The following is a 25,639-nucleotide window of genomic DNA, read 5'->3' on the forward strand; positions in this document are numbered from 1 at the left end:
AGGGAGGGAGGGAGGGAGGGGCAGCCTCAAGGTGACTAAACAAGCCTATTATTTTCTTCTCATGGAAAAGTACTGAAATGCTTTAAACAATAAAGAAGACAAAATTTGGTGTCTGAACTCAGGACTTTCAATATAGTTCGCAGATCACATCATAATGGCATTTAAGTACTCAGGAATTTCCTGATTAACAGGTTTGTTCATTGAATTGAAAAAGCAGAACTTTACTTCCTCCATACAAAATACATCAAGCCAGCTATAATGGAGAGCTTTAATCCCAGTGCTCAGGAGGCAAAGGTAGATGGATCTCTGTGAGTCTGAGGCCAGCCTGATCTACATAGAGTGTCAGGACGGCCATAGCTACATAGTTAGACCATGTCTCGAAGGAAAAAGAAAAAAGGGGGGCAGAGGAAGGGAGGGAGGAAGGAAGAAAACCCTGAGAGAGGGGGAGAGAGAACCCGTAGATATACACATTCACTATAATCACTTACTTCACTTTCAGCAAAATGCCTCTCTCCTTTCAAGCACAACGAAGATCGTCTCAGTGTCTTCTCATCTCCATCATCAAAAACTGTATGAGGAAGTAAAAATGGAAGCAAATTGAGAAACTTTTTTAAGATTAACAGGTGATGTCAGAAATCATTCAATTTCCTGTGTGCAAATAGTCTCATTTTTAAGAATTACATTTGGAATTCAGTTCACATTTCATATTTTCTAACAAGTGACTTTAATTATAGTTACTAGAGTAGTTTGCTGTTTCTAGCAAAACACATCTTAAATATGTATGTCTTAGGCGCGTGTGTGTGTGTGTGTGTGTGTGTGTGTGTGTGTGTGTGTGTGTCTTATGCCAGTGAAATGGTTCAGTGGATAAAGGTGCTTTCTGCCAACACCTAAAGACCCCAATTCACAGTAGAACAGAAAATGCACACATGCTTGCTCTCGCTTGCTCTCTCTTTCTCTCTCCTCTCTCTCTCTCTCTCTTACACACACACACACACACACACACACACACACACACACACACACACAGCATTTCAAGAGGAAACCATTTAAATATTCATTAATCCCACTCAAAACGGTTAAGAAAAGAAAAACAAATCTGCTGGCAGACAACCATAGATTTACCTCAGATGTGGGAAGTTCAACAAATTTAAAGACCATTTGTCCCCTCCCCCGAAAAAATACCTACATCTACATTACAGTAAGGTTCCTCAATCTGAACACTCCCCACACACAAATTTTACCAGACAAGCTGCTGTATGAAAACCTGACCCTATGCCTTACAAAATGAGGAACTCCACCCAAGAAAGACTCCATTCCCAGATGTCACAATCAAAACTGTTTCCAGATACTGCCAAGTGTTCCTTGAGTGGATGAAACTATGATTTGCTGATTTAAGGTCCTACAATGTTTGCTATGAGTGATGGGGGCATTAACTTACTTGACTGTGATAACTGTGTCACCACTTGAAAATTGCTGAACATACAGAATTACTGACATTTAATTGTATATTTTATTTGTTTGTTTTTGTGGTTTGCCTTCTTAGGTAGCATGTATCGAAAAAACATACAAGCGTGGTGTGCACTCGCATTCAACTTGACAAAAATTTCAAAGGACTAGTGGAAACAGTCTGACAAGGACTGGGAAAACATATTCATATACTATTGGTTATCTTCAAGACAGGCAGGCAGTTTTCACTCAAGTTAAAAAGCACATGTCCCTTCAACTTCTATTTACTCCTTCCTCAGTGCACAAGAAAATATCAGGATGATATGCACACAATGAACATTCATCTATTACTGTAACAGCAAGACTAGCAGAACTGAACATGAGCGTAAACCTAGCCACTAAAAGAAACTCTGTTATACAACAGGTTGGACAGCTAACACTACTAAACGCTGCACTTAGAAATGATGAAGATGGAGAAACAAGTTTCTTTAACATGTGTGTTGAAGTGAAAATGAGAAAAATCCAACAACACACTCTATATACTAAATAATTTCAAATTATATGTACATATGATAGCTTAGAAATATTTTTTTAAGATCTAGAAGATAACCAATAATAGTAACAGCATCTATGACATTAGTTAAGGAAAATTAATCCAGGAAATCTGGCTTTATCTGCATTGTTGCAACATATTATTTTGCACGACTAAAAATGAATTTTTAATAGAAAATTACTATCTTACCTACAGTGTACCAACTTGCATCTGTCAGTTTATTGATAACAGCTTCCTGATAGGCACCATCAAGATTCTTCACTTCCACAATAGCTCCCACCTAAAATATTATTTAAGTATTAGAAAAACTTTTTAAAGATAAATGAACCAAAAGGCAATAAATAATAACACCAAACCTTGGTTGTTGTTTTTTTTTAATGAATACATGGTGAATGAAACTGTTACTAGTTTGATCTGTGTTGAAGATGCCTGTAGCTTCATTGACAATACTTTTCTACCTATTAACAGTGAAAATTCCCATATACTAGATAAATGTATTTAAGTATTACTAAGAAAGCACTTTTTCCCCTATAGGCCTGTAAAGGGGTCTTGAGAACTCCCAGGGGTCATTACAATGTGCTGAGAAGCACTGCCTGTAAAAATAACTGTCTTTCCTTCACCTTTCTTTCAAGAAAGCTGATGATGGACAAAGGTAATCAAAAAAGTCCTGAGCTCTCCTTAAGGGTTAGACTGTGCCATTGCTGACAAGCATTTACAGTACTTTCTATCTGATCATAAAAATGCTGGTATTTACACTTGCAAGGTCCTTATAGTGGTCATTAAACAGTCCTGATGGTAGATACCTATGGGCCAGTGCCAAAATATAGCAAACCAGATAGCAAAGAACAATGGGTTTGTCTAGGATGAGCTTGTGTACTGACAATCCAAACAGCCCATCTTCTCCACCTGTAGCTGTGAACCTGTCTGAATCTTGGCACTGACATTAATGCTTGTAAAACTAGAGTCAAATTACTTCTTTTCTTCAGTTTCCTCTTGTATAGAGTTGTTCTCAAGACTAAATAAAATACTAGATGCAAAATGATTTGGCACAGCACTAGCACACATTAAGTGCTAAGTGGTAGTCTAAAGTCATAACTGTATATGATTTGTCTTCTGGTCCTTGCAAGTAACAAATGGGTACATGAAATATTAAAGATGATGCCTACAAAACAGAAATGATGTGAAATTGTTTTTACAAGCCAAAAGTTAGTAATAAGAAACATTTTTATTTTTAACGGAAGAGTTTTAGAAATCCACAGTTCCAAGTAAGATACTTTTTTCTGCAAAGATCTACAAGATGCTTCTGCACTCTTCTTAGTATCCCCTAGGATTCCTCAAGCCTAAACATCGGTCAACCTCAGACATAGTGGTTTCCCAAACTCCCTACAGCTGGCTTACTGGCAAACAAGAAGGCAAAGCAATATCTATCCCACCAGTGAATGAAGAACAAATGGGTCAACCTCCCAGTTACCCGCAGAAGATTTTATCTGCCAGCAGGTGGCTCCAAAATCAAAAGTTTTGGATTTTGTCTTAATTTTCTCACATTTTAGAGCATAGCTCTTACATCTTACACCTCTTATTCCTGGAAAACCCATTCCTGCAGTAAAGGAAAACCTGTATGAAAGCAGTCACTGCCTCCTTGATGTTCATTTTATTTTAAAACTGATTTTACTATTATTTCAGATGATTTAACAATAAGTACATCCCAATTAGGAAAAGCTATATATCAAATTAACAATGAGCCGGGCGGTGGTGGCGCACACCTTTAATCCCAGCACTCGGGAGGCAGAGGCGGATCTCTGGGAGTTCGAGGCCAGCCTGGTCTACAAGAGCTAGTTCCAGGACTGGCACCAAAGCTACAGAGAAACTCTGTCTCGAAAAACAAAAAAAAAAAAAAAAAAAAAAAAAAAAATTAACAATGAATAGCCAGTGAATTAAAAGGAAAAAGAACAAGTATCAGTCTCCAATCAAAACTGAGGAAAATAATGACTCACCTTCAGTGGGCCCTTGATGTGGTCATCCTGAACCTCCACTGTTGAAGAATCATGTCTAAAGGTCACCTAAAAAATATGAATCCACTGATCAAATTCAAATTCACATGTGTGCACGCATACACACACAGAGACACACAAAACAATATTAGCTCATCTATGTACAAATAACACAGACTAAATAAAAATCACCTAGCCTAAATGAGACCATTTTCAAACATCAAACGGATTAAGAGAAAACTTGTTGAAACAGATTTTCTTTTCAAAGTGAAAATAACCACTGACAGACACAACACCTATAAGGCTGGTTGTCCTATCCATCACACTGTATTCTACCACTTATTACTTTAGCTCTACAACTTTTGTCAGTAAAATTTGAGGAAAAGAAGAAGTAATGGTCTTAACCTATCAGTAATTGTATCATCTTGTGAAGGCCTAATTTAATAGTAAGCAGCGGCTACAAACTTGCTTTTTCTGTTGTTGTGTTTAGAATTACCACCACCATCACCACTCCTTAGACATGGTGTCTCTGTGTAGCTCTGGCTGTACTAGGACTTACTCTGTGGACCAGGCTAGACTCAAATTCAGAGATCTGCCTGCCTCTGCCTCCCACCGCCTAGCTTTGCTTTGGATTTTTTGAGGCAACATCTCACTATGTGGCTCAATCTGGCCTCAGGCTCCTTAGTGCTTGGATTACAGGTCTGTATCACCACACCAAATGGCCACAACAGTTACTCAGAACTAAGTATCAAATTCAAGGATCAAATTTAATATCCAACATAGTAGCTCAGAGGTAGAGTACTTAACACAGAAAGCCCTTGACTCGAATCCCCTACAGGTTGAAGAGGCATAGAATCACCCCTCAAAACCCTTTTGTTGAAAACAAAACCAATAAACAGAAAGTCTAAATGGTTCAGGATGATAGAATTAAATTATCATAGTGCTAAGATTCAAATATTGCTAGTCTTCCCCAGAACTTTTAACAGCAAACTTTGTATTTATTTGTTTGTTCATCCATCCACTTATTTGCTTACTTACTCTATTTATTTATTTATTTGTTTGTTTGTTTATTTACAGTGGAAGGCTTAATTCAGTAAGAATGATCAGAACGGTACTTCCCCAGAACTTTTTATACTTTGTATCAGTACTATGGAAACCAGAGAAAGGGAAAATGGTAAGTTGAAAAAAAAATATATTTTTAGCTAGATCTCCCTATGACCCTCAGGCTATCCTGGAACTCCCTATATAGACCAGGGTGGCCTCAAAATCAGAAATCTGCTTGCCTCTGCCTTCCAAGTACTGGGATTAAAACCACGTGCCGGGCGGTGGTGGCGCACGCCTTTAATCCCAGCACTTGGGAGGCAGAGGCAGGAGGATCTCAGTGATTTCGAGACCAGCCTGGTCTACAAGAGCTAGTTCCAGGACAGGCGCCAAAACCACAGAGAAACCCTGTCTCCCAAAAACAAAAAAAAAAAAAAAAAGCATCATAGAACCAGGTAATATAATGTGTGCCTTTAATCCCAACACTCAGGGGGGCAGAGGTAGGAGAGTATCTGTGAGTCCAAGCCTAGCCTGGTCTACATAGCAAGTTTCAGGACAGCCAGAACTACATAGACTCTGTCTCAACAAACAAAAATAAAAAAGATGCAAAGAAAAGTACCATATTCAATACTGACATGGTTCTCTTGAGCTCTATATAAAAGAATTAAGAATTGATGCATAGCCAGGTGGTGGTGGTAGGAGCACAGACCTTTAATCCCAGGTGGATCTCTGTGAGTTGTAGGCCAGCCTGGTCTACAAAGTGATTTCCAAGGCAGCCAGAGCTACACAGCAAAATCCTGTCTTGAACCCCACCCCCCTAAAAACTGATGCATTAGCATGTTCTTTATTAGAGTCTTGTGATCAACAGGAACAGGCCAACTATGCAGAGATTTTTTTTTATATATACCCAGCATTCCATGCATTTCAGTGTGACAAAAAAGCAGCATTAAGATTAAATCTTAACACTAGAATCCCAACATCTTCTGATAACACGTGGAATGGAATAAATGGCCAAAGATTAAAGCTAATAGTAAAGAAATGTATCACCACGTCTGCTTAAAATGTATTCTCTTTGTTTGAGACAGGGTGTTTCTATGTAGCTCTGACTGCTCTGAAACTCCCTATATAGACCAGGCTAACCTAAAACCACAGATATCTGCCTGCCTCTGCCTCTGCTTCCCAAGTGCTGAGACTAAAGACGTATAACACCAACACCCCTGCCTGACTCAATAAACGGATTTTTATTCAGCCCCAGGATGGTGGTGACAAATAACTGAGTGCTCAGGAAACAGAAGTATACAATGTCAGACGGAACAGGAAATGTCACCGTAAGAGACCCACCTAACCACATTACAAAGCAACTCCAGGCACCAGCGTGTGAAATGTAAGAGATGGCAGGGCCAAGATGAGCATCCTTTGGCTTCAGTTAACTTAGAGGAATTATCACATAGTTTTTAGCCATATAGAAGTCAGAATTGCTCAGGAAGCTTTTGCATATGCTTAAGAGAAACACTCAGACAGCAAGTACAGCTCCAGGGGAAATATCATACCTCTTCCACTTGGTTAATTATTCAAATCAAGGGTTGCATGGTTATCTGTTCATCTACCATGTGCACCCTCCTATCTCCACTCTCTTTGCATCTAACAGAGTACTCTGAAAGGTTACAGCACCCAGTACATTACTGGCAAGTGAGTAGGTACCCATAACGCTAAGATGTTTCACTGGTTCTTAGTTTCAACTGTCCTGAATTTTCAAATATAAAGGTGTCTTTCTTCTATTAAACACACATTCATTCACTCATTCATTCATTCATTCATTCATCTACTCATACTTTGTGCCGCCATCTTCAAACCCAGGGCCTTGCTCAGGACAGGCAGGTGTTCTACCACTAGGCTATATATCTAGTCCCTTTCTCCTGCTTTTGAAGAGAATCTATGTTCTCCATGCTGGTCTCCAATTCCTAAGATGAAATGAAATTCCTAAAATGAAATTCCTAAAATGAAATTCCTAAGATGAAATGGTACCATAGTTGCACCTCACCAGGCTTATGTTAATTTCCTAAAAATGAAAAACAATTAAATTTATATTTGTCCATTAACTAAGTCAAAACTCAAGTACTTCAAAAAGATTTTCTTCCAAAAAGGCTGAGGGCCAAATGTCAGGTGCCATACACTTCCAATTCCAATACTAAAAAGGTTGCAGTTTGAAGACTGCTGTGAGTTCAAGGTCAGCCTGGGCTACATACAGCAAGACTCTATCTCAAAACAATAGGGAAGGGAGAGGAACAAAAGAAAGGATGGGCTGGGGATCTTGCCTAGTATTCCCAGGACCCACAATTCCATCCAGGATCACAAAAAGGACAGTGAGATGATATTTTGCTATAGGAGGAAACATAGTTCTGCTTGGCTAAAAACTTGATATGGAAACCAGGCTGGCCTATGCCTCCTGAGGACTAGTATTAAAGGAATGTATCCAGCCACTGTTTTCATATAATAAAACTAAAGAATCAATTAGATGGTTTCTAAGATCTTTTCTAACACTAAAATAGTAACCCAAAAGAACCAAGTCTGCAGTGAAATTATCAGCTGTGATAAGCAAATTTTATTCCAATTTGACTATTTTAAAACCACAAATATTGTTTAGTTTAAGAATGGTTTTATAGCCACCACTTTTAAATACTCATTTTGCACAAAAATAATTTTTAGATTTTTAGACTTAAAGAATCAAATATTTAATGACTATTAAATTACAAATAATACTGTACCTTGACTTTGACAAGTCTTTTTGCAGTCTTGATCTTGGCTTCACAAAAGGCTCCTCTGTATTTGGCACTCACATCAGTGCCCACTGTCAAATAGGGAGGCTCATCGAGGGCCTAAAAATGCAAAGAAATAAACATGGTTTACACGGCTTAATTTTCCCCCTACCATCAGGTTTCAGAATATATCTAATCTTGTTATAGCAATTTAAGCTATAATAATGAAGTGTACTTTAAACAAGCCATCTATAAAATATTATGAATTAAAAATACTATGAATTAAAAATAATAACATGTATCACAGACTAATGAAATGTACATCGTGTAAAATGAAGACATTTTTCCCTGTTAAACGCATATGGTTCATAAAATCACTCACAGATGCAGCCTTCTATTTAATGTTCCCACCATCTATTCATTCATTGACTTACTAAAATATATAGTTATTATATGACTACTCAATTTGCTAGTTAGCAGATCTTAAAGCTCAAAGCACAGACAAATGTCTTCTAACAGGTTACACCTTGTAGCCATCCAGATTCAGAATGGTTCTGTTCTTTATCTACAGAACTCTAAGACAGAATAAAAGGCATACATGTGTTCCCAACTATTGCTAAAAGCCACATGACGTAATCCATCCTGTACTGTCTCAAACTCCTGGCAGAATGCTTTAATATACATTCACTGTTGGTCTGTTCTTCTCTCTTAAATAATATACTGCTCACTTGTGGTTTTGATTTTACTGGTTCTAATCTGGCTGCTCTGATTTTTACAGTAGGCTGCATTTTTGCACTGGGTCTTACATTCATCAATTCCATAGTCAAAGGAAGATTATGTAATAAGCCTTTCCCCAAGTTGTCTTATAAGAAGTATTAATAGCCTAAGATGTTCACCAAAAAGAGGCAGCAACAGTTTGGAAAGATTCATTATTAAATAATCCCTCTGCCTCCTCTTTTAAAACTTCATAAATATGCTAAAAGGCCTAAGAAGCCCTACAATAAAGACAAATAACTCAAAACTATCAGCCAGCATGTCCCGATCTATTTGTCCAAACCCTTTCCATCTTAATATCATTAAAATCCTCCAAAAAGCCCAAAAAGCTTCAATCCTGCCATGAGCACCATAGTAACTTAGGTCACCTGTAGCATGGAAACGTCAATCTAAGCTCACCCCACAATGTTTTAGCTAATGAACAGCACAGAGCACATATTCCAAAGTGACAACCAAGTGCTTGCAACTTTAAGATTTCTACAATGGCATTCACCTCTGGCTACAATTAGGCATACATGTGCTCTAGGATAGCTATGAAGGCAGCCCAACATACCAACATAATTTAGAGATGAAAATATCTGTGTCAAAAAGTTGGATACCCTGATATATATTTCACGAACCTAAAAAAAATGTCTATGGCCATACTAACATCCTGAACACACCTGATCTTGCCTGATGCTGAGAGCTAAGCAGGATCAGGCCTGGTTAATATTTAGATAAGAGACTACTGGGAATACTGAGTACTGTGGGCTTTAAAAAAAGATCTTATGATATACAACCCAGGTGGGCAATGAAATTAAGAACCACTTTTCTCAGTCTGTCAAGTAGAAACTACATGTATGTGTCACAAAATGTTTTGTACTGCTGTTTGTTCTTTAAAACAGGATCTCTGAACCTATGAAGCCCTGGTTAGCCTGGAAATAGCTATGTAGACTAGGCTGATCTCAAGATCACAGATCCATCTGCCTCTGCCTCCAAGTGCTGGGATCAAAGACATGACCACCATACTGAGACTGAAACATGTTTTGTTTTTTAATAAATCTAGTGTACACTTTTAATTTTTAAAAATATTTTAGTGTGCATAGTAAGTTTGCACCACAACATTTGTGAAGATCAGAGGAACATTTGTGGGAGTCAGTTATTTTCTTCCAGCACACAGGTTCCAGATCAGGAGGCTTAGCAACAAGCATTCTTACTAATATGCTTTCTTAACTTAAAAAATGTCTATTAGTCAAGCAGTACATTTAGGCTGTAATATGAGTGAAGAACCGCTTCTTCATTGTTATTAATGTTTTAGTGTTAAATATAATTTGGTAACTTTATGTTGCTTTTTACATATTTTTATGTGTTTGGAATGCATGTATGTCTGTGGACTCTATGTGTTCAGTGGCCATGGAGAACAGAAGAGGACACCAGATACCTTCAGACTGGGATTACAGACAGTTGTTGAGACACCATGTTGGTGCTAGTAATCAAACCCCAATCTTCTAGTAGACCAGACAGTATTCTTTTTTTTTATTAAATTTATTTATTTATTTATTTATTAAAGATTTCTGCCTCCTCCCCGCCACTGCCTCCCATTTCCCTCCCCCTTCCCCATCAAGTACCCCTCCCCCGATCAAGTCCCCCCTCCTCATCCGCCCAAAAAGCAATCAGGGTTCCCTGACCTGTGGGAAGTCCAAGGACCACCCACCTCCATCCAGGTCTAGTAAGGTGAGCATCCAAACTGCCTAGGCTCCCACAAAGCCAGTACGTGCAGTAGGATCAAAAACCCATTGCCATTGTTCTTGAGTTCTCAGTAGTCCTCACTGTCCGCTATGTTCAGCGAGTCTTTCTTAATCATCTATCTCCTTTACGTTGCTCTTTTAAGGTTCACAAATGTGTATCTCCTACCAACCCACCTTAGCCCTCTTAAATACGATTTTCCTTGGCCAAATTCTATACAGAATGGATTTAGTGGTTTTATTTTACAAAGAATAAGGAAAGGGAAAGGTATCAATCTTTAGTAATAATCATTACAGAACACACATATAAAATCATCACACTGTATCTTGAATACCATCTTTATCAAGTGAATTTGCAAGTTAAACAGGAAAAAACTTGAAGAAAATTTCAATTCATTTTGTGATTAAGCAGTTATGTAGGGACAGTCTTCAGTACCATATTAAAACTACTTTTCACAACTCACAACTTGCATTAGCAATGCATCCTTCCTCCCCTGCTGGTCAGTAACATTTCATTTCACAGAGAAATAGTATCTAACTAAACAAAAACTAATGAAGAACCCCAAATTCTGAGCTACAGAGATAGTCACTAAAAGCTACCCAATTGGACCTGGGAAGATAACTCAGTAGGTAAAGAAACTGACACCCAAGCATCAACCTTAGGTTTTTGATCCCAAAAACCCACATGAAAGTCTGGTGTGTAGTTGCAACTCAGGCCTTAAAGAAGATGACGGAGATGCTCCTGAAGTTATTGGCCAGACAGCCTACCAAAATTGATGTGTTTCAGGTTTAGTACGAGACACTGGCTCAAAAATTAAGATGGAGAGCAATAGAGACACTAGATGTCAACCACGGGTCTTTATATACACAGGCACCCAGCACTCATGCACATTTGGATAGTGTTTCATATGTGTACCTACACGGAAACAAATATTTCACAAGGAAACTCTGGGAGTGAATAAGAGGACTCTGTGTATAAAGATCCTATACCAAGTCTCACAACCTAAATTCAATCTCCAGGACCCAAGGTATAAGAAAAAAAGCAAACAAAAACCCTCCCCCAAGTTGTTATCTGACCTCCACAGGTACACCATGGTCAAACTTTCATAAATAGTGTTAGTAGAGACAGTAATCGTGGAATCTGTCATTAGTTGATCATTTGCTAACAGCAGACTTGATTAATTACACAGACCTTCACAGCACCAAGTCAAGGTCCTAATCTCAGATAATAATAGATGGGTTGGTTACTTTACTAAACCTATCTACCCTTTAATTTGCATATCATAAAAATAAAGGCATTATCAGTAAGGACTGAGGCCTAAAGTAGTTAGCTACTAACAGTATCATTATGAAGCTCTCTATGTGGGCAAATCAGAAATTACATCAATACAAACACATGTGGCTACCTCCATTTTACCTTTGTAGTATTTCAGAAGCAAACCTTACTTGAAATGACTGCTCAACAGAAACTGTTGCAAATTTTTAGTACTGAATAATAAAGTTCTAAATACTAAATACTAAAGTACTAAGTACTACATAATAAAGTTTAGTACTAAATAATAAAGTTTAGTACTGAATAATAAAGTTCAAGATAATTGACATGTATAATGATTTCAGAAGTACAGAACTAATCAAAGACATCATATTATAAACAGAGTAATATATATAATAACCAGAGTAGTTTGGTATGTGACTGAAAATATTCCAATCAAAGTCTGTATCAATGCATGGCAATGCACACCTTTAATCCCAGCATTCCAAAGAGAAACAAAGGTGCGTCTCTGAGTCTGAGGCCAGCCTGGTCTACATAGTGAGTTTCAGGCCAGCTAGGGCTAAATGGTAAGACCCTGTCTCTGAAAAAGAAAATAAAGATTCCTTTTTGTTCATTTCCAAACTGGTATGTACTATACCTTTTAACCTTTTAACTGTTCCTGCACATAACCTTAAGCTGGCTGCTACCAATTATGAACTCATCAACAACTATACCATCTACTTCCCTTCCCACATCGTCTTAAACATTATTGGGTTTCTTGTTGTTGTTGCTGTTTTTCACAATTTTAAATAGTTGCATTTAAATATTATGATAAATTTCATTTTAACATTTTCAAATATGCATATAATATACTTTGATCAATCACATTCATCCCTCATTACCCATACTTATATCTATGCCCTTATTACTTTTAAAGAAACCCCAGGTACTGCATTAATAAAAAAAAATTGTTATCTGTAGTGACTGGGATTCAGAGTTAAATTCTCTTGTATGGGCTGGAGATATGGCTAAGCATAAGAAGCTACATGCAGATCCACAACACACATACACAAAGCTGGATGTGGGGATGCATATGTGTGGCCCAGCATTGGAGGGTATAAAGAGACAGGTAGATCACAGGGCTCACTGATCAGCCAGGCAAGTCTAAATGCCCAGTATCCTGGTTTGGAGAAAGACCATTTCCCAAAAAAAATTAGGTAGAGGAGCTTGCCAAATGGCTTGGTGGGTACAAGCACTTTCCTAGCAAGCCTGACTACCTGAGTGGTCAGACTTCCCTAGAAGTCACAGAAAAGTAGAGGAGAGAACCGACTCCATGAACGGGTCCTCCAACCTCCACACACTCCATGTGGCATGCACACCTTCCTGAATCATACATACATTTGAAAAGTCATTTTTATTAATAAAATATATTTATAAGGTAAAACTCATTAAGGGAATATACCAAACATCTACTCTCTGGCCTCCAAACATGTACACATGGGTAAATGTATATATAAAACATCTATATCCCACACTTTTATATTAATAAAAGGCAACATAAAATATTAGGAATACAACACTCTGTGGGGGTGTAATTCAGTGATAGAGCTGGAGTTTTGCTTAACTCTATCCCCAGCACCATCCATCCCAAAAAGGGCAGATTCCTCAATGAGATACCTAGGTTCAAATCTACCACTTTAGAGCTAAAAGGAACACTGCAAATATACACACACAAAAGATACATAGTATATATAACAGTTCTTGCACATAACCTTATTGGGTTAGGACCTCTATGGCTCAAATCACTTACTACCTCACAGGCATGAAAAGCAACATATTACACACCTGCAGTATTTAGAACTGACCAGTAAACACTGCAAAAACAAACTAAACAATTTACATCCTTAAAAAGTGTCATTAAAAAATAATTCCTATATAAAGAACAGGTTTCATCATCTCTTTCTTTCCCAAACTGTGTGTGTGTGTGCGTGTGTGTGTGCATGTGTGTGTGTGTGTGTAAATGATTCCTTTAGAAAAGTCTCCCTTGCTCAATTCACTGATGACATAATCATGCTGTCTTCTAGTAGTAAGAGTTGCTAGGTCTCCACAAGGCTGATAACTAATGAAGTGCACCATGATCCGTTAGTGTAGAAGAAATCAACCAAGACTGCGCTGCACAGCTATTCTGAGACTAATGTACTCTGGCCTAAAGCAGACACATAAAGAACTATGTCACTAGGTTAACCAAGACTGCTCTGACTAAGAGGACTGACAGTTATGCAGGTATGTGTATCTATATAGTCAAGGAAAACAAAAACTTCTTACCTTCTCTTTTTGTTCTGTTTCTCAGATTTTAGTCAGTAATATAGACCATCTCAAAGGCTAAAAATAAGATGTTTTTAAGTAGTACCTCCACACCACAAAGGAAATTAAACCACTAAATTATCATCTCTTTGTTTGGCAAACCGAACAGTTTTCTAGTTGCTAGGGCAACAGCTATTTCACAGTTACCCCATGTTGCTTAAACAATTATTTTTCTAGTCAATCTACCAAATGTGTCCCCTCTCTCTCTCTCTCTCTCTCTCTCTCAATAACTCTCTCTCTCACATACACACACACACACACACACACACACACACACCACACACACACACACAATCTATTCAGTTCCATGGGAACATTTAAAAAAGCAATTTGAAAATTCACTCCCAGTGGCTAAACCCCCTTCAAAGTGTCAGGGAAGCCATACAAGAGCATAAAGGCGCTAAGAGTGATTTCTAATGCGCCTCCAGGCTGCAGTTCACCACAGAAAGTGTTTAGAACAACAGCTAAATCAGTTCTTGAAATGGCTGGGTAACACTGATACTGCCAAGAAAACATTTAGTTATTAAGATCAATCCTTTAAAACCCAAAACATGCTATGTAACATTTTAGTGAAGTAGTTTCTTGGAAAGAAAGAGGCATTTAAATTGGTTATAGTGCTGATGCAACTGGGAGAATCAGAAAACAAGACTATCAAATTTGATGCTAAAAACAGTAATAAATACACTTAAACATACAAAGTGGCAATAAATCTGTGAAAAGCAACCTATTTGTATATGACAATCCCAGAGTGGCATTAAAACAATGGAGAGAAAATTCCAACTGGAATATGAATAAGAATCCATCAGTATGCCATAAGTTAGTACTAAAAAAAAAGTTTAATATATACAACTATTTTAGAGAACATATATAGGAAATAAAACCATACACTCTAACTTAAAATTTTCTCTTGGCCATGTCCCCTCTCTTCTTTTGTGGGACAAAGAACATGGGCTAATAAGTTAAGTTTAGGAAGGCCCAAGGACGGAGAAACAAAAGCTAAGTATACAAGGCTATGAAAAGAAGTCTAAGAGTGACACACTGTAGGCGGAGCCTGCTCCTTCATTTCCTGGCCAGACCCAAATAATCACACAAAAATTATATTAATTACAACACTGCTTGGCCAATAGTTTATGCATTTTTATAGCTAACTCTTACATCTTGAATTAACCCGTTTCTATTTAATCTGTGTGCTGCCACGAAGTTGCCTACTGGGTAAGGTTCTAGAGTTCTGGCATCTGTCTCCTTCAGCAGCTACATGGCAGCAGCTACATGACCTCTCCTTGACTCCGCCTACTTTCTATATCTCTGTTTGGATTTCCCACCTGGCTTTACTCTACTAAGCCATTGGATGAAACTGCTTCTTTAATAACCAATGGTAATAAATCATATTCCTAGCATGCAGAGGAGAATCCCATACTGACACACAAAGGCACATCCTGGCTATACAGCTGAAGACATGAATGAGGTTGAGTAAGGCTAGGAGATAAGCAAAATGGCTGGAAACTTTGCTACACTGAGGACAGTCAAAGGTTACAGAGAAGGAAAGAAGGCAGGATGCCCTTCCCCCTCCAACTCTTTCTACTAATGGATCCCAGTCGGGAGTGAGAGACCTAGCCCTACCCCCACACAGCTGCAACACACCCAGTCTGGGCAGCACACTAGAGCTGACCCTGTTGTTGGGGCCAAGTGAGCTAGTCATGAGAGTATGAGAACAGGAGAGCTGACCCCATCAACCCCTACAGCAATCAGGAGAAGGCCCTGGACCTTGCCTGGGCAAAACAGCAGCACCTGCCCTGGTGATGGAGGGACCTGGATCTGGAGGCCCAAGAGCCCTGTTTCTTGCTGTAGGTTGCATTGGGTGAACTAGCTGAGACACTGGTGGAGAGCTTGCCTGGGTAGTGATGATGAGAGAAAGCTAGCAAGCTAATCAATCAGTCCAATTACCACACAGGCCCAGAACCAGGGCTGAGTTGGCCTACCCCAGCATCCACCGAATCTATGAACTGCTCGAGCACATGAAGGGGATGAACCTACAGATCCACAACAGTAGGATCTCCATGGCACAGGACAACAGGAAATCCAAAAGTAGTCCCAGTGAGAGCCTATTATCTATGATGTACAGAAACCACAAGCCTAGAGCCAGACCAATGCACACTTGCAAGTAAAGACGAATGGACTAAAGGGTAAACTGTGTGGCTCAACAGGCCATACTACAGCTTCCAAGACAAGACCCTTCTTTTTGGTTGTTGTTATTGTTGTTGTTTCTATTTTTATTTTGTTTTGTTTTGGTTTTGGTTTTTCTTTTAAATTTGGTTTTGATGGGAGAGGGCTGCAAGGGCAGAGGACAAATATTAGGAAACAAGAAAATAAGTGGGATTGGGATGCATGATATGAAATTGACAAAGAATCAATAAAAATGAAAAAAGAAAAAGGGTAGCAAAGTACTGGATTAAAAATGGCAGTATAATGATTTGGGCTCACAGTATACAGAAAGTATATAAAAAGGGGAAGTATAAATTTACATTCATGTGGAGGGGGGAAATATATATGTACATGTGCACACATGTGTGAGTGCACACAATATACATTATATTTATTGTATTTCCTAACTCTATTCACCAAGAAAGCCCAGCAACAAGTAACAGAAAAGTTGGAGCAAAGAGGAACCTAATATATCAATGGCATAAAATCACTTTCTAAAGCATATACTCCCTTAAAGGGAACCAGGATTCCTTAAGAGACAGGGCTGGTTTCAATGTTGGGAAAAAGCACAGCAAGAGTCTGAATCTGAAACATTTTATAGTAGAAAGTGAAGGGTAGAGACATCTCAAAGAGACACAGAAGCAGTTTGAAGGACTCTTACTCGTCAAATGAGGCAAACTGAGCAGAAAAGTAAGCAATTAATGGTAGGCGTAGGGAGGTATAGGTAGTACATACCTGTAATTCTAGTACTTGGAGGGTAGAGGCAAGAGAATGCGGAGTCCATATTTATAGTGAGTTCATAACCAGTCCAAACTAGGTAAGATTATGTATCACATAACTAGTTGTCCAACATATTTTTAGGGCTGTACATGTAAGTCAAACCAGTCAACATAAGCTCTACATATCCCACTACAAGTTATTTATGTTTATTTTAAAATAAGATGACAATGTTATAAGGAACTCAATAGAAATCTATAAGATCAGGGAGATGGCTCAGTCATTAATAATGTGCTGGACAAGAATGAGAACCTGAGTTTGGATTCCCAGCATCCGTATTAGAAAAACAAAAACAAGCCCATCAAAAGCCCAGCAAAATTTTTCAAAGACCTTGAAAGAATGGTACTCAACTTCATTTGGAAAAGCAAAAAACCCAAGATAGCCAAAACAATCCTGTACAATAAAAGAATTTCTGGAGGCAACACAATTCCTGACTTCAAACTCTACTACAGAGCTACAGTACTGAGAACAGCCTGGTACTGGCCTAAGGACAGACAGGAGGACAATGGAACTAAATAGAAGACCCGGATATCAATCCACACATCTTCGAACACCTGATCTTTGATAAAGAAGCAAAAAAAAAAAAAAAAAAAAAAAAAAAAAAAAAAAAAAAAAAAAAAAAAAAAAAAAAAAAAAAAAAAAATTCAATGGAAAAAAGAAAGCCTATTTAACAAGTGGTGCTGGCATAACTGGATGTAGAAAAATGAAAATAGACACCATGCACAAAACTCAAGTCCAAATGGATCAAAGACCTCAACATAAAGCCAACCACACTGAACCTCATAGAAGAGAAAATGGGAAGTACACTTGAACGCATTGGCACAGGGAACCACTTCTTAAATAGAACCCCAGCAGCACAGACACTGAGAGAAACAACAAATGGGACCTTCTGAAACTGAAAAGCTTCTGTAAACAAAGGACACAGTCAACAAGACAAAACGACAGCCTACAGAATGGGAAAAGATCTTCACTAACCCCACATCAGACAGAGATCTGAGCTCCAAAACATAGAAAGAACTAAAGAAATTGGACACCAAAAGATCACATAATCCAATAAAAAAAAATGGAGTACAGACCTAAACAGAGAACTCTCAACAGAGGAATCTAAAATGGCTGAAAGACACTTAAGGAAATGTTCAATATCCTTAGTCATCAGAGAAATGCAAATCAAAACAACTCTGAGATTGGATCTAACACCTGTTAAGAATGGCCAAGATCAAAAACACTGATGACAACTTATGCTGGAAAGGTTGTGGGGAGTAGGGAACATTTCTTCATTGCTGGTGGGAGTGCAAGCTGGTACAGCCCCTTTGGATTTCAGTGTGGCGATTTCTCAGAAAAATTAGGAAACAACCTTCCTCAAGACTCATTATTACCACTTTTGGGTATATATTCAAAGGATGCTCAATTGTGCCACAAGGACATGTGCTCAACTATGTCCATAGGAGCTTTGTTTGTAATAGCCAGAACCTGGGAACAACCTAAATGCCCCTCAATGGAAGAATAAATTAAAAAAAAAAAAAGTGGTACATTTACTCAATGGAGTACTACACAGCAGAAAAAAATGACAGCTTGAATTTTGCAGGAAAATGGATAAAACTAGAAAACATTATTCTAGAAAGACAATTATCACATGTACTCACTCATAGGTGGTTTTTAAACATAAAGCAAAGAAAGCCAGCCTACAAACCACAATCCCAGAGAACTTAGACAACAATGAGGACACTGAGAGACTTACATAGATATAATCTACATGAAAAGCAGAAAGTATAAAAAGACAAGATCTCCTGAGTAAATTGGGAGCATGGGGACCTTGGGGGAGGATTGAAGGAGGGAGGGGAGAGGCAGAGAGGGAAGCAGAGAAAATGTAAAGCTCAATAAATATCATGGGGGAAAAAAACAAAAACAAAAACCTGAGCGTCTACAACTCAGCATCTACTCCAACACTGGAGTAGAGGCAGAGACAAGTAGATGGAGCTCAGGGATCAGCCCTGAGCCAATAAGTAAACCCTAGGTTCATTTTTGAGAACGCTGTCTCTAAAGAAAAATTATGGGAGCCGGGCGGTGGTGGCGAACGCCTTTAATCCCAGCACTCGGGAGGCTGAGGCAGGAGGATCTCTGTGAGTTCGAGACCAGCCTGGTCTACAAGAGCTAGTTCCAGGACAGGCTCCAAAACCACAGAGAAACCCTGTCTCGAAAAACCAAAAAAAAAAAAAAAAGAAAAAAGAAAAATTATGGGAGGGTGAAGGATAATTTAGCTTAGCAGATAAAAGCTCTTATTGTACAAGCCTAATAACCTAAGTTGTCAGGAAAAGCTTGTAGTAATATTTTATCTGTATTTTAATAAATAAAACTTGCCTAAAGATCAGAGTGCAAAACTAAACCCCTAGAAGCAAGGGAGTGGTGGCATACATCTTTAATCCCAGGACTTGGAGACGGAGGCAGACAGATCTCTGTGAGTTCAATGCTATCCTGAGCTACACAAGATGGACCCAGAAACAGATCCAGATGGTGGTGGCTCGTACCTTTAATCCCGGGTGTTTGGGAATCACACACCTTTAATCCTAGCACTTGAAATCCCAGCACTAGGTAGAGACAGGAGTGATATGGCTGGGCGGAGAAAGCAATATAAAGGGGAAAAGACAGGAATTCAGTTTGGAGTCTGAGGTTTGGTGGAAACAGATGCAATCTGAAGACAGGATCACCCCTTTGGTCTGAGTATTAGCAGAGGTAAAAAAAAAAAAAAAAAAAAAAAAAAAAAAAAAAAAAAAAACAACTCTCTGGTGTCTGGTTGCCTTGTTTTTCTGATCTTCAGCTTGAACCACAATATCTGTCTCTGGGTTTGTATTATTTGTTTTACAAAGGCTAAACCAGCTCTTGAAAGCTGTCCTCTGATCTCCACATACACCCACAACATGGGATGTCTATTCAAACAACGCCCTAAAATCTATGCCTCCGTATTTATATGAATGAATGAACAAATTTAAGATGCAGAAAAGAAAAGTGCTCATCCATTCAATACAGTGTTAATAAATGTGACTGAAACAAAGATTCATCCTTTGGCCACAATGACACAGGTGAATAACACAGAAACACCAGAGTAGATGCCAAGCTGACCAGTGGGAAGTCTGATTAGTAGATGCTGGTACACTCCATTCCCAGGGACGGCACATGGGATGCACTAGGAAGAAGCCTTCCAGTCAAGACTGGGTCTACAAATTGACAAACAGTCCAAACTGAAGTTGTCCTTTCTACAGAATAGTATATGTTCCCTCAAATTATAAAGAAAATGAAATATGGGGAAAGATAGGGGTAAGTTCTAAATTGAAGGATTCTAAAGAGAAAGACAATATATGTTACTAGATAGAGATGGGCCAGAAAGGAAAATGGATGATTATTAGAGAGTTGGCAGGGCCTGGACAGGATAGCAGTACTGCTGATTTCATCCTCTAGAGTAGAATGCACTGTAGGTAGGAGAGTGTGTCTTCAGGTGAAAATCACACACAAGAGAGAGAGAGAGAATGAGATACAGAATTGATGACACTGGATGCCAACTGGCAGATCAGGTGAAGGAGCACATGACTTCCTTGTATTGTAAATATTGGGCATTTCAAATATAAATTTAGATGAATTCACTGAGGTTCTCTACCTGTCATTCTGGGTTCTTTTTTTTTAAACCAGTATTCCAATTTTTTATTTTTAAAAACCACCTTTCCCTAAGCACAAAAATCTTTTCTACCTACATTTAACTTTCTTCACAACTACAACCACAACTACTAAGTAAATCTTGGACCCATAACTATCAGCCCAAGGGATAATTTCATATTCACAAATGTTAAATGGTATCTGCACATTCTTGAAAACAAATATCTCAAACATTCTAACTGAACATTTCATCAGCTGAGTTGAACAAGGAATTCTGTGTGCATGTAAAATGTCTCCCACAGGCTCATGTGTCTCAACTCCTGGTTTCTAGCTAGTGACAGTTTTATAAGGCTGTAGGACCTTGACGAGTTGGAGTTCACTAAATGGATCAATAGGTGGATCCTCAGGTTTTACATCTGGCCTTCCTAGTGTGGACATAATACCACCATCTGCCTCAAGTTCCTGCTCTCACACCTTCCCTGCCTTGATGGATTATATGCCTTCCTATAACCAGAGCCAGAGCAAACCCTTCCTCTCTTGAGCTGCTTTCAGGTGTTTCCGTCACAGCAGTGGGAAAGGTAACTGGTGGTATGAAGAAAATGGCCCCCAAAGGAAGTGGCACTATAAGGAGTTATGGCCTTGTTAGAGAGAGAGTGTCACTGTGAAGGTAGGTTTGGAGGTTTCATATATGCTCAAGATACCTATCGCCTAGTATCTCAGACCACTTACTGTTGCCTGAAAGATGAAACATGCACACCTGAGACATGATGATTCTCTACAATGTTATCTTCTCTGTGTGTGTCTATATATGAATTCGTGTGGAAGCTAAAGGACAGTTACTGAAACTGGTTCTCCCCTTCCACTGTAGAGTCTAGGGATCAAACTGAAGTCATCAAGCTTACCAGCAAGTGCCTTTATTTGCTGAGCCATCTCACTGGCCCAACATGTCTGTATGTTTACAGGACTATAAAAGTAAAAAGGTCTGAAGAACTAAATTTTAAACCACCAATATGCATGAAATTCAAACAGTATTTATTTAACAAGATGGGTGATATACTGCTACAGCTTTACACTCATAGTAAAAACACGATACAGACTACTTCAGACTAGTAGATTGCTTTTAATATTGAGCAGTGTCATACACAGGATTCCATTCTCATATTATTTCCTACATTCAAAAGGCTGCAGACCCTTTGCCACACGGCTCAGCATTGCAATGCCACACAAGAGCAGGCCATTTACTACTAACCTTATCTCTGTTGTTTCATCAAACCCATAACATATGAGTGTTGCCAACTTTGTAAAACATAAAATGCAGATGCAGAAACCAAAAAGGTAATTTTTGATATGTTATGTAGAAATAACCTAGAACATGTTTACATTAAAACTTTTTAGCTCTTTCAACTGAAATGGTGGAACTTAAAACAACAAAGAAAATGTGTATTCCTACTATTTTGTTTTTTTGGGACAGGGATTCGTGTAGTTCAAGCTTGCTTTGAACTTGAAAAGTTAAATAATCACAGGCATGCACTACCACTCCCAACCTAAGTATTCACCTTCTGTATCTTTGTAATACAATGTTATTTACATGTGTTAACAGAGTAATTTTCATAGAGAATTTGCAGGCTAGACTGGAGAGAATCTCTGTGAAGTCCAGTTTGATACAGCTGTAGAAAGATAACAGGATGTGGAAGAATTAGGATACAACTGTGAAATGGCATGGCTTATGACCCAATCTTATTACCTGAATCCTGATTCTCCTTGTCTTCATCCCTCGGAAAGGGATGTATGAGAAAACCATTGGCTAACCTTTCTGTTAAGTCATAGAGAGGCATGATGCAAGAATAGTAAGTACCACTCTAATAGCAACTAAGTTCATGAGTAAATAAACCCATCTCCCAAATTAGGATACATTCCTGGATAGGTGCCAAGAAAAAGTACGCATTTTAAAATTTCTATTTGCTGACTTAAATAGGGTCCTAAAGAGGTTGCCAAAGCCTTCAGAGGAAAAAAATCTCAAGTTTTAAAATATCTAAATGATTGACCTAAACTTTAAAATGATTTACTAAAAACAGTTTCAATTTTACCCAAGAAATTAAATAAGCTTTTAGTCTAGAAACCATTAACTACTCTTTTTTTTTAAATGAATACTAAATAACTTACCTGAATACTGGAAACCATGGTATGTAAGTCTCACTATAACATCAAGCTAGACACTTGTGAAGAATGAAAAGAAACACACAATCTTTGCTTTCTGTGCAGGCTCAATCTGTTTTCTACTCTATGGCTAAAACTGGACAGAACTTCATGGCACACGCATCAAAAAAACTCTGTATCATAGCATGTCATGGGTTAGGTGTCTGCAGCACATGATGGTCAGTGACGTCAAAAACAACAATGGAGTCAGTCAGTGCTGGTGCACACCTTTAGTCCCAGTACTGATGAGGCAGAGGCAGGCGAATCTCTGAGTTGGAGGCCAGCCTGGTCTACAGAACAAGTTCCAGGACAGGTAAAGCTACAGTGAAACCTGTCTTGAAAAACGTAAATAAATAAATAAACAAACAAACAAACAAACAAACAAACGATCTATTTTATTTTTCTGAATTGTAATGTCCATATAACATGCAAAAGGTAATAAAAGAAAACTCACAAGCCAGGCGCAGTAGTGCATGCCTTCTTTAATCCTAGCACTCTGAAGGCAAGCAGGTTGCTTTCTAAGAGTCCCAGGCCAGCCTTGTCTACAGACCCAGCTCCAGGCCAACCAAGGTTATGTAACGAGATCCTATCTCAAAAAATCAAAACAACAAAAGAGAAAATTCATTTATGTATATTATACAAATTTTTTTAAAGGGTGCTTCTAGAAGATTAAAAAAAAACGTAAGTTCAAATGAAATTATCACAGGCAAGGAGAACTAATCTTTCTCTCTAGGAAAGCAGTGAGACTGCTCTGCTCAAGGCCTGCTTACAGGACTGGCATTAGCTGGCACCTGGAAATTTACAGAAAGCTAGATTTCTGAAGAGCTCCCACCATCAACTGATAAGAAAGGTTCACTATGCCTGACCTGCAGGTGCAAACAAAATGGTTATGCTCGGCACCTGTTTTCAGTCTCAGACTCTGGAACTATGTATATACATGCCAGTCATGGGGTATTTTATTTCTGTGATGGTCACCAAGCCCTGCAAGCAGCCACTAACAAGCTTCCCAGTTTCATTGTCACATAGGAACACTGTCACAGTTTCTGACTGTACTGGGAGAAACTGTACCTGGCTTTCCCCCAAACTTCACCCCATAGATCTTCTCCTTTTGCTGATTCTGCTTTCCATCTTTCTGTTGTAAGAAGTCATGGAGGGTTGTAAAAACAATGATCACAAAGAATCAGGCCTGTATGTTCTCACAGCAAATTACCAAGCTTGAGAGTGGTGCTGGAGGCCTGGAGGGATGGCTCAGCCGTTAAAGGCTAGGCTCACAACCAAAAATATAAGAGTGTGCTGCTCTCTTATAGATTTGCTTTCTTGCACTATTAATGAGGGAAAACATTGTCAATACCATTAAGTCTACCATGTTCACGTTACACTTATTTGATCCAGCAGCAAAAACATTTCACTATTATTTTATTCCCATTATCTTAATTTTGCAACATATCCAGTAAACCGAAATTCAATCACATGCAAAATTCTTAACCAGTGGAAAGCAGGGCAAACTTACAAGCCATTAGGGGAAACAGTTATGTTGTAACCAACAGAGGACTACTTTCTAGGCAGGATCAAACAACAGAAGACCAATCACTAAAATCTGGCTACCCGAAAAACATAAAACTTAACAATATTGGGAACGAATCTCAAAGAAAGTCATCATTTCCCACACCTCTAAGTTATATGTAACTTCTGTTATTTTATACAGTAGACATAATGACACAAAAGGCAAAGTTTCAAATGAAGCCCTAAATTATATCACAGACTCTACAGCTCCCAAAGACTGGCTTGCCACCAGACTGATTCTCCACAGGTCAACCTTATTAAGCAGGTTGCCAGGAATGCAAGTGAGAACAGCTTACTCCTCCATGCTCTGATGACTCTCTTGTGGTGAGGGATACTCTGAAGAAATGCAAGGGAGCTTGGAAATTTTACTCTTGGAAAAACTACTCTTTACACCATTTAATCTTTTTTTTTTGGGGGGGGGGTCCCCAACACAAGGTTTCTCTGTCGCTTTGGAGCTTGTCCTGAAACTAGCTCTTGTAGACCAGGCTGGCCTCGAACTCACAGAGATTCGCCTGCCTCTATCTCCTGAGCACCAGGATTAAAGGTGTGTGCTACCACTACCCGGCTCTTTAGACAATTTAAAAGACCAAGGAAATGTTGGAAAACGAAAGAATATAAAAATTAAAATAAAATTAGCATAGTGTTTATTAATAACAGTATTACTAATGATGGAATACTTTTCAGCCTTAAAATCACCACTAAAACTTTCTAATCTATGTAAACTACTAGGCCAAGGATACTTTTTTTTGAAGAGACGAGGTCTCACTGTGGAACTATGGTTGTCCTAGAGCTTACGCTGTAGACCAGGCTGGCCTCAAATTCAGATTCTCCTGCTTTTGCCTCCCAAATCCTGGGATTAAAGGGATGAACCATTTACACTGGGCTTAGGCTAGGCATATTTATGATTTATAAGAATGTGATATGAAATAAGACAATAAAATTTTGTGGCACACTGGAATTAAAATAATCAAAAGGAGGGGACTGGGAATAGGGCATTGTGGGTAAAGTGCTAAACGTACGATGAAGACCTGATTTTGAATCACCAACACCTATGACAAAAGCCAGACACAGCAGCATGTGCCTGTAACTCTAATACTTTGGTAACTGGGGGCACAGGTGGATTCCTGGAGCCCACTAGCCAGCCAATGAAGTTAAATTAGTTCAGTCAAAACTGTCTGAAAAAAACAAGGTGGGAAGCAAGTGACAAATACATCCAAAATCAACCTTTACGTAATGACGGCTAACAACATCTGTTGAAGGGACCCGGAAAACCCAGTATTTATTGGTCTGTCTTTAGCACTATGATATTATGTAACTGTTTTCAGCCCTGACTTTGTTTGCTTGTATTCTCAAAA

At 38.6% G+C, this 25,639-nt stretch overlaps 1 protein-coding gene across 5 annotated transcripts in view; it reads right to left on the reverse strand.

The window, feature by feature from the left end:
- The window catches only part of Arid4b (AT-rich interaction domain 4B), a 119,575-nt gene that overhangs the window by 63,083 nt on the left and 30,853 nt on the right, over nucleotides 1-25,639 (reverse strand). For all 5 annotated transcript variants that reach the window (XR_007591707.1, XM_050142235.1, XM_050142234.1 and 2 more), the window contains exons 3-6: nucleotides 7,797-7,907; nucleotides 3,994-4,059; nucleotides 2,189-2,279; nucleotides 489-568 (exon numbers count right to left, since the gene is read on the reverse strand). Coding sequence is in view for 4 of the 5 variants with exons in the window: in XM_050142235.1 (XP_049998192.1) it covers nucleotides 489-568; nucleotides 2,189-2,279; nucleotides 3,994-4,059; nucleotides 7,797-7,907 (348 nt within the window). In the remaining variant the exon portion in view is untranslated. The remainder of the gene's footprint in view (nucleotides 1-488; nucleotides 569-2,188; nucleotides 2,280-3,993; nucleotides 4,060-7,796; nucleotides 7,908-25,639) is intronic.

This window comes from Alexandromys fortis, unplaced genomic scaffold (genome assembly GCF_014885135.2).
Source record: "Alexandromys fortis isolate MF-2015 unplaced genomic scaffold, M_Fortis_MF-2015_v1.1 scaffold_5, whole genome shotgun sequence".
NCBI lineage: Eukaryota > Metazoa > Chordata > Mammalia > Rodentia > Cricetidae > Alexandromys > Alexandromys fortis.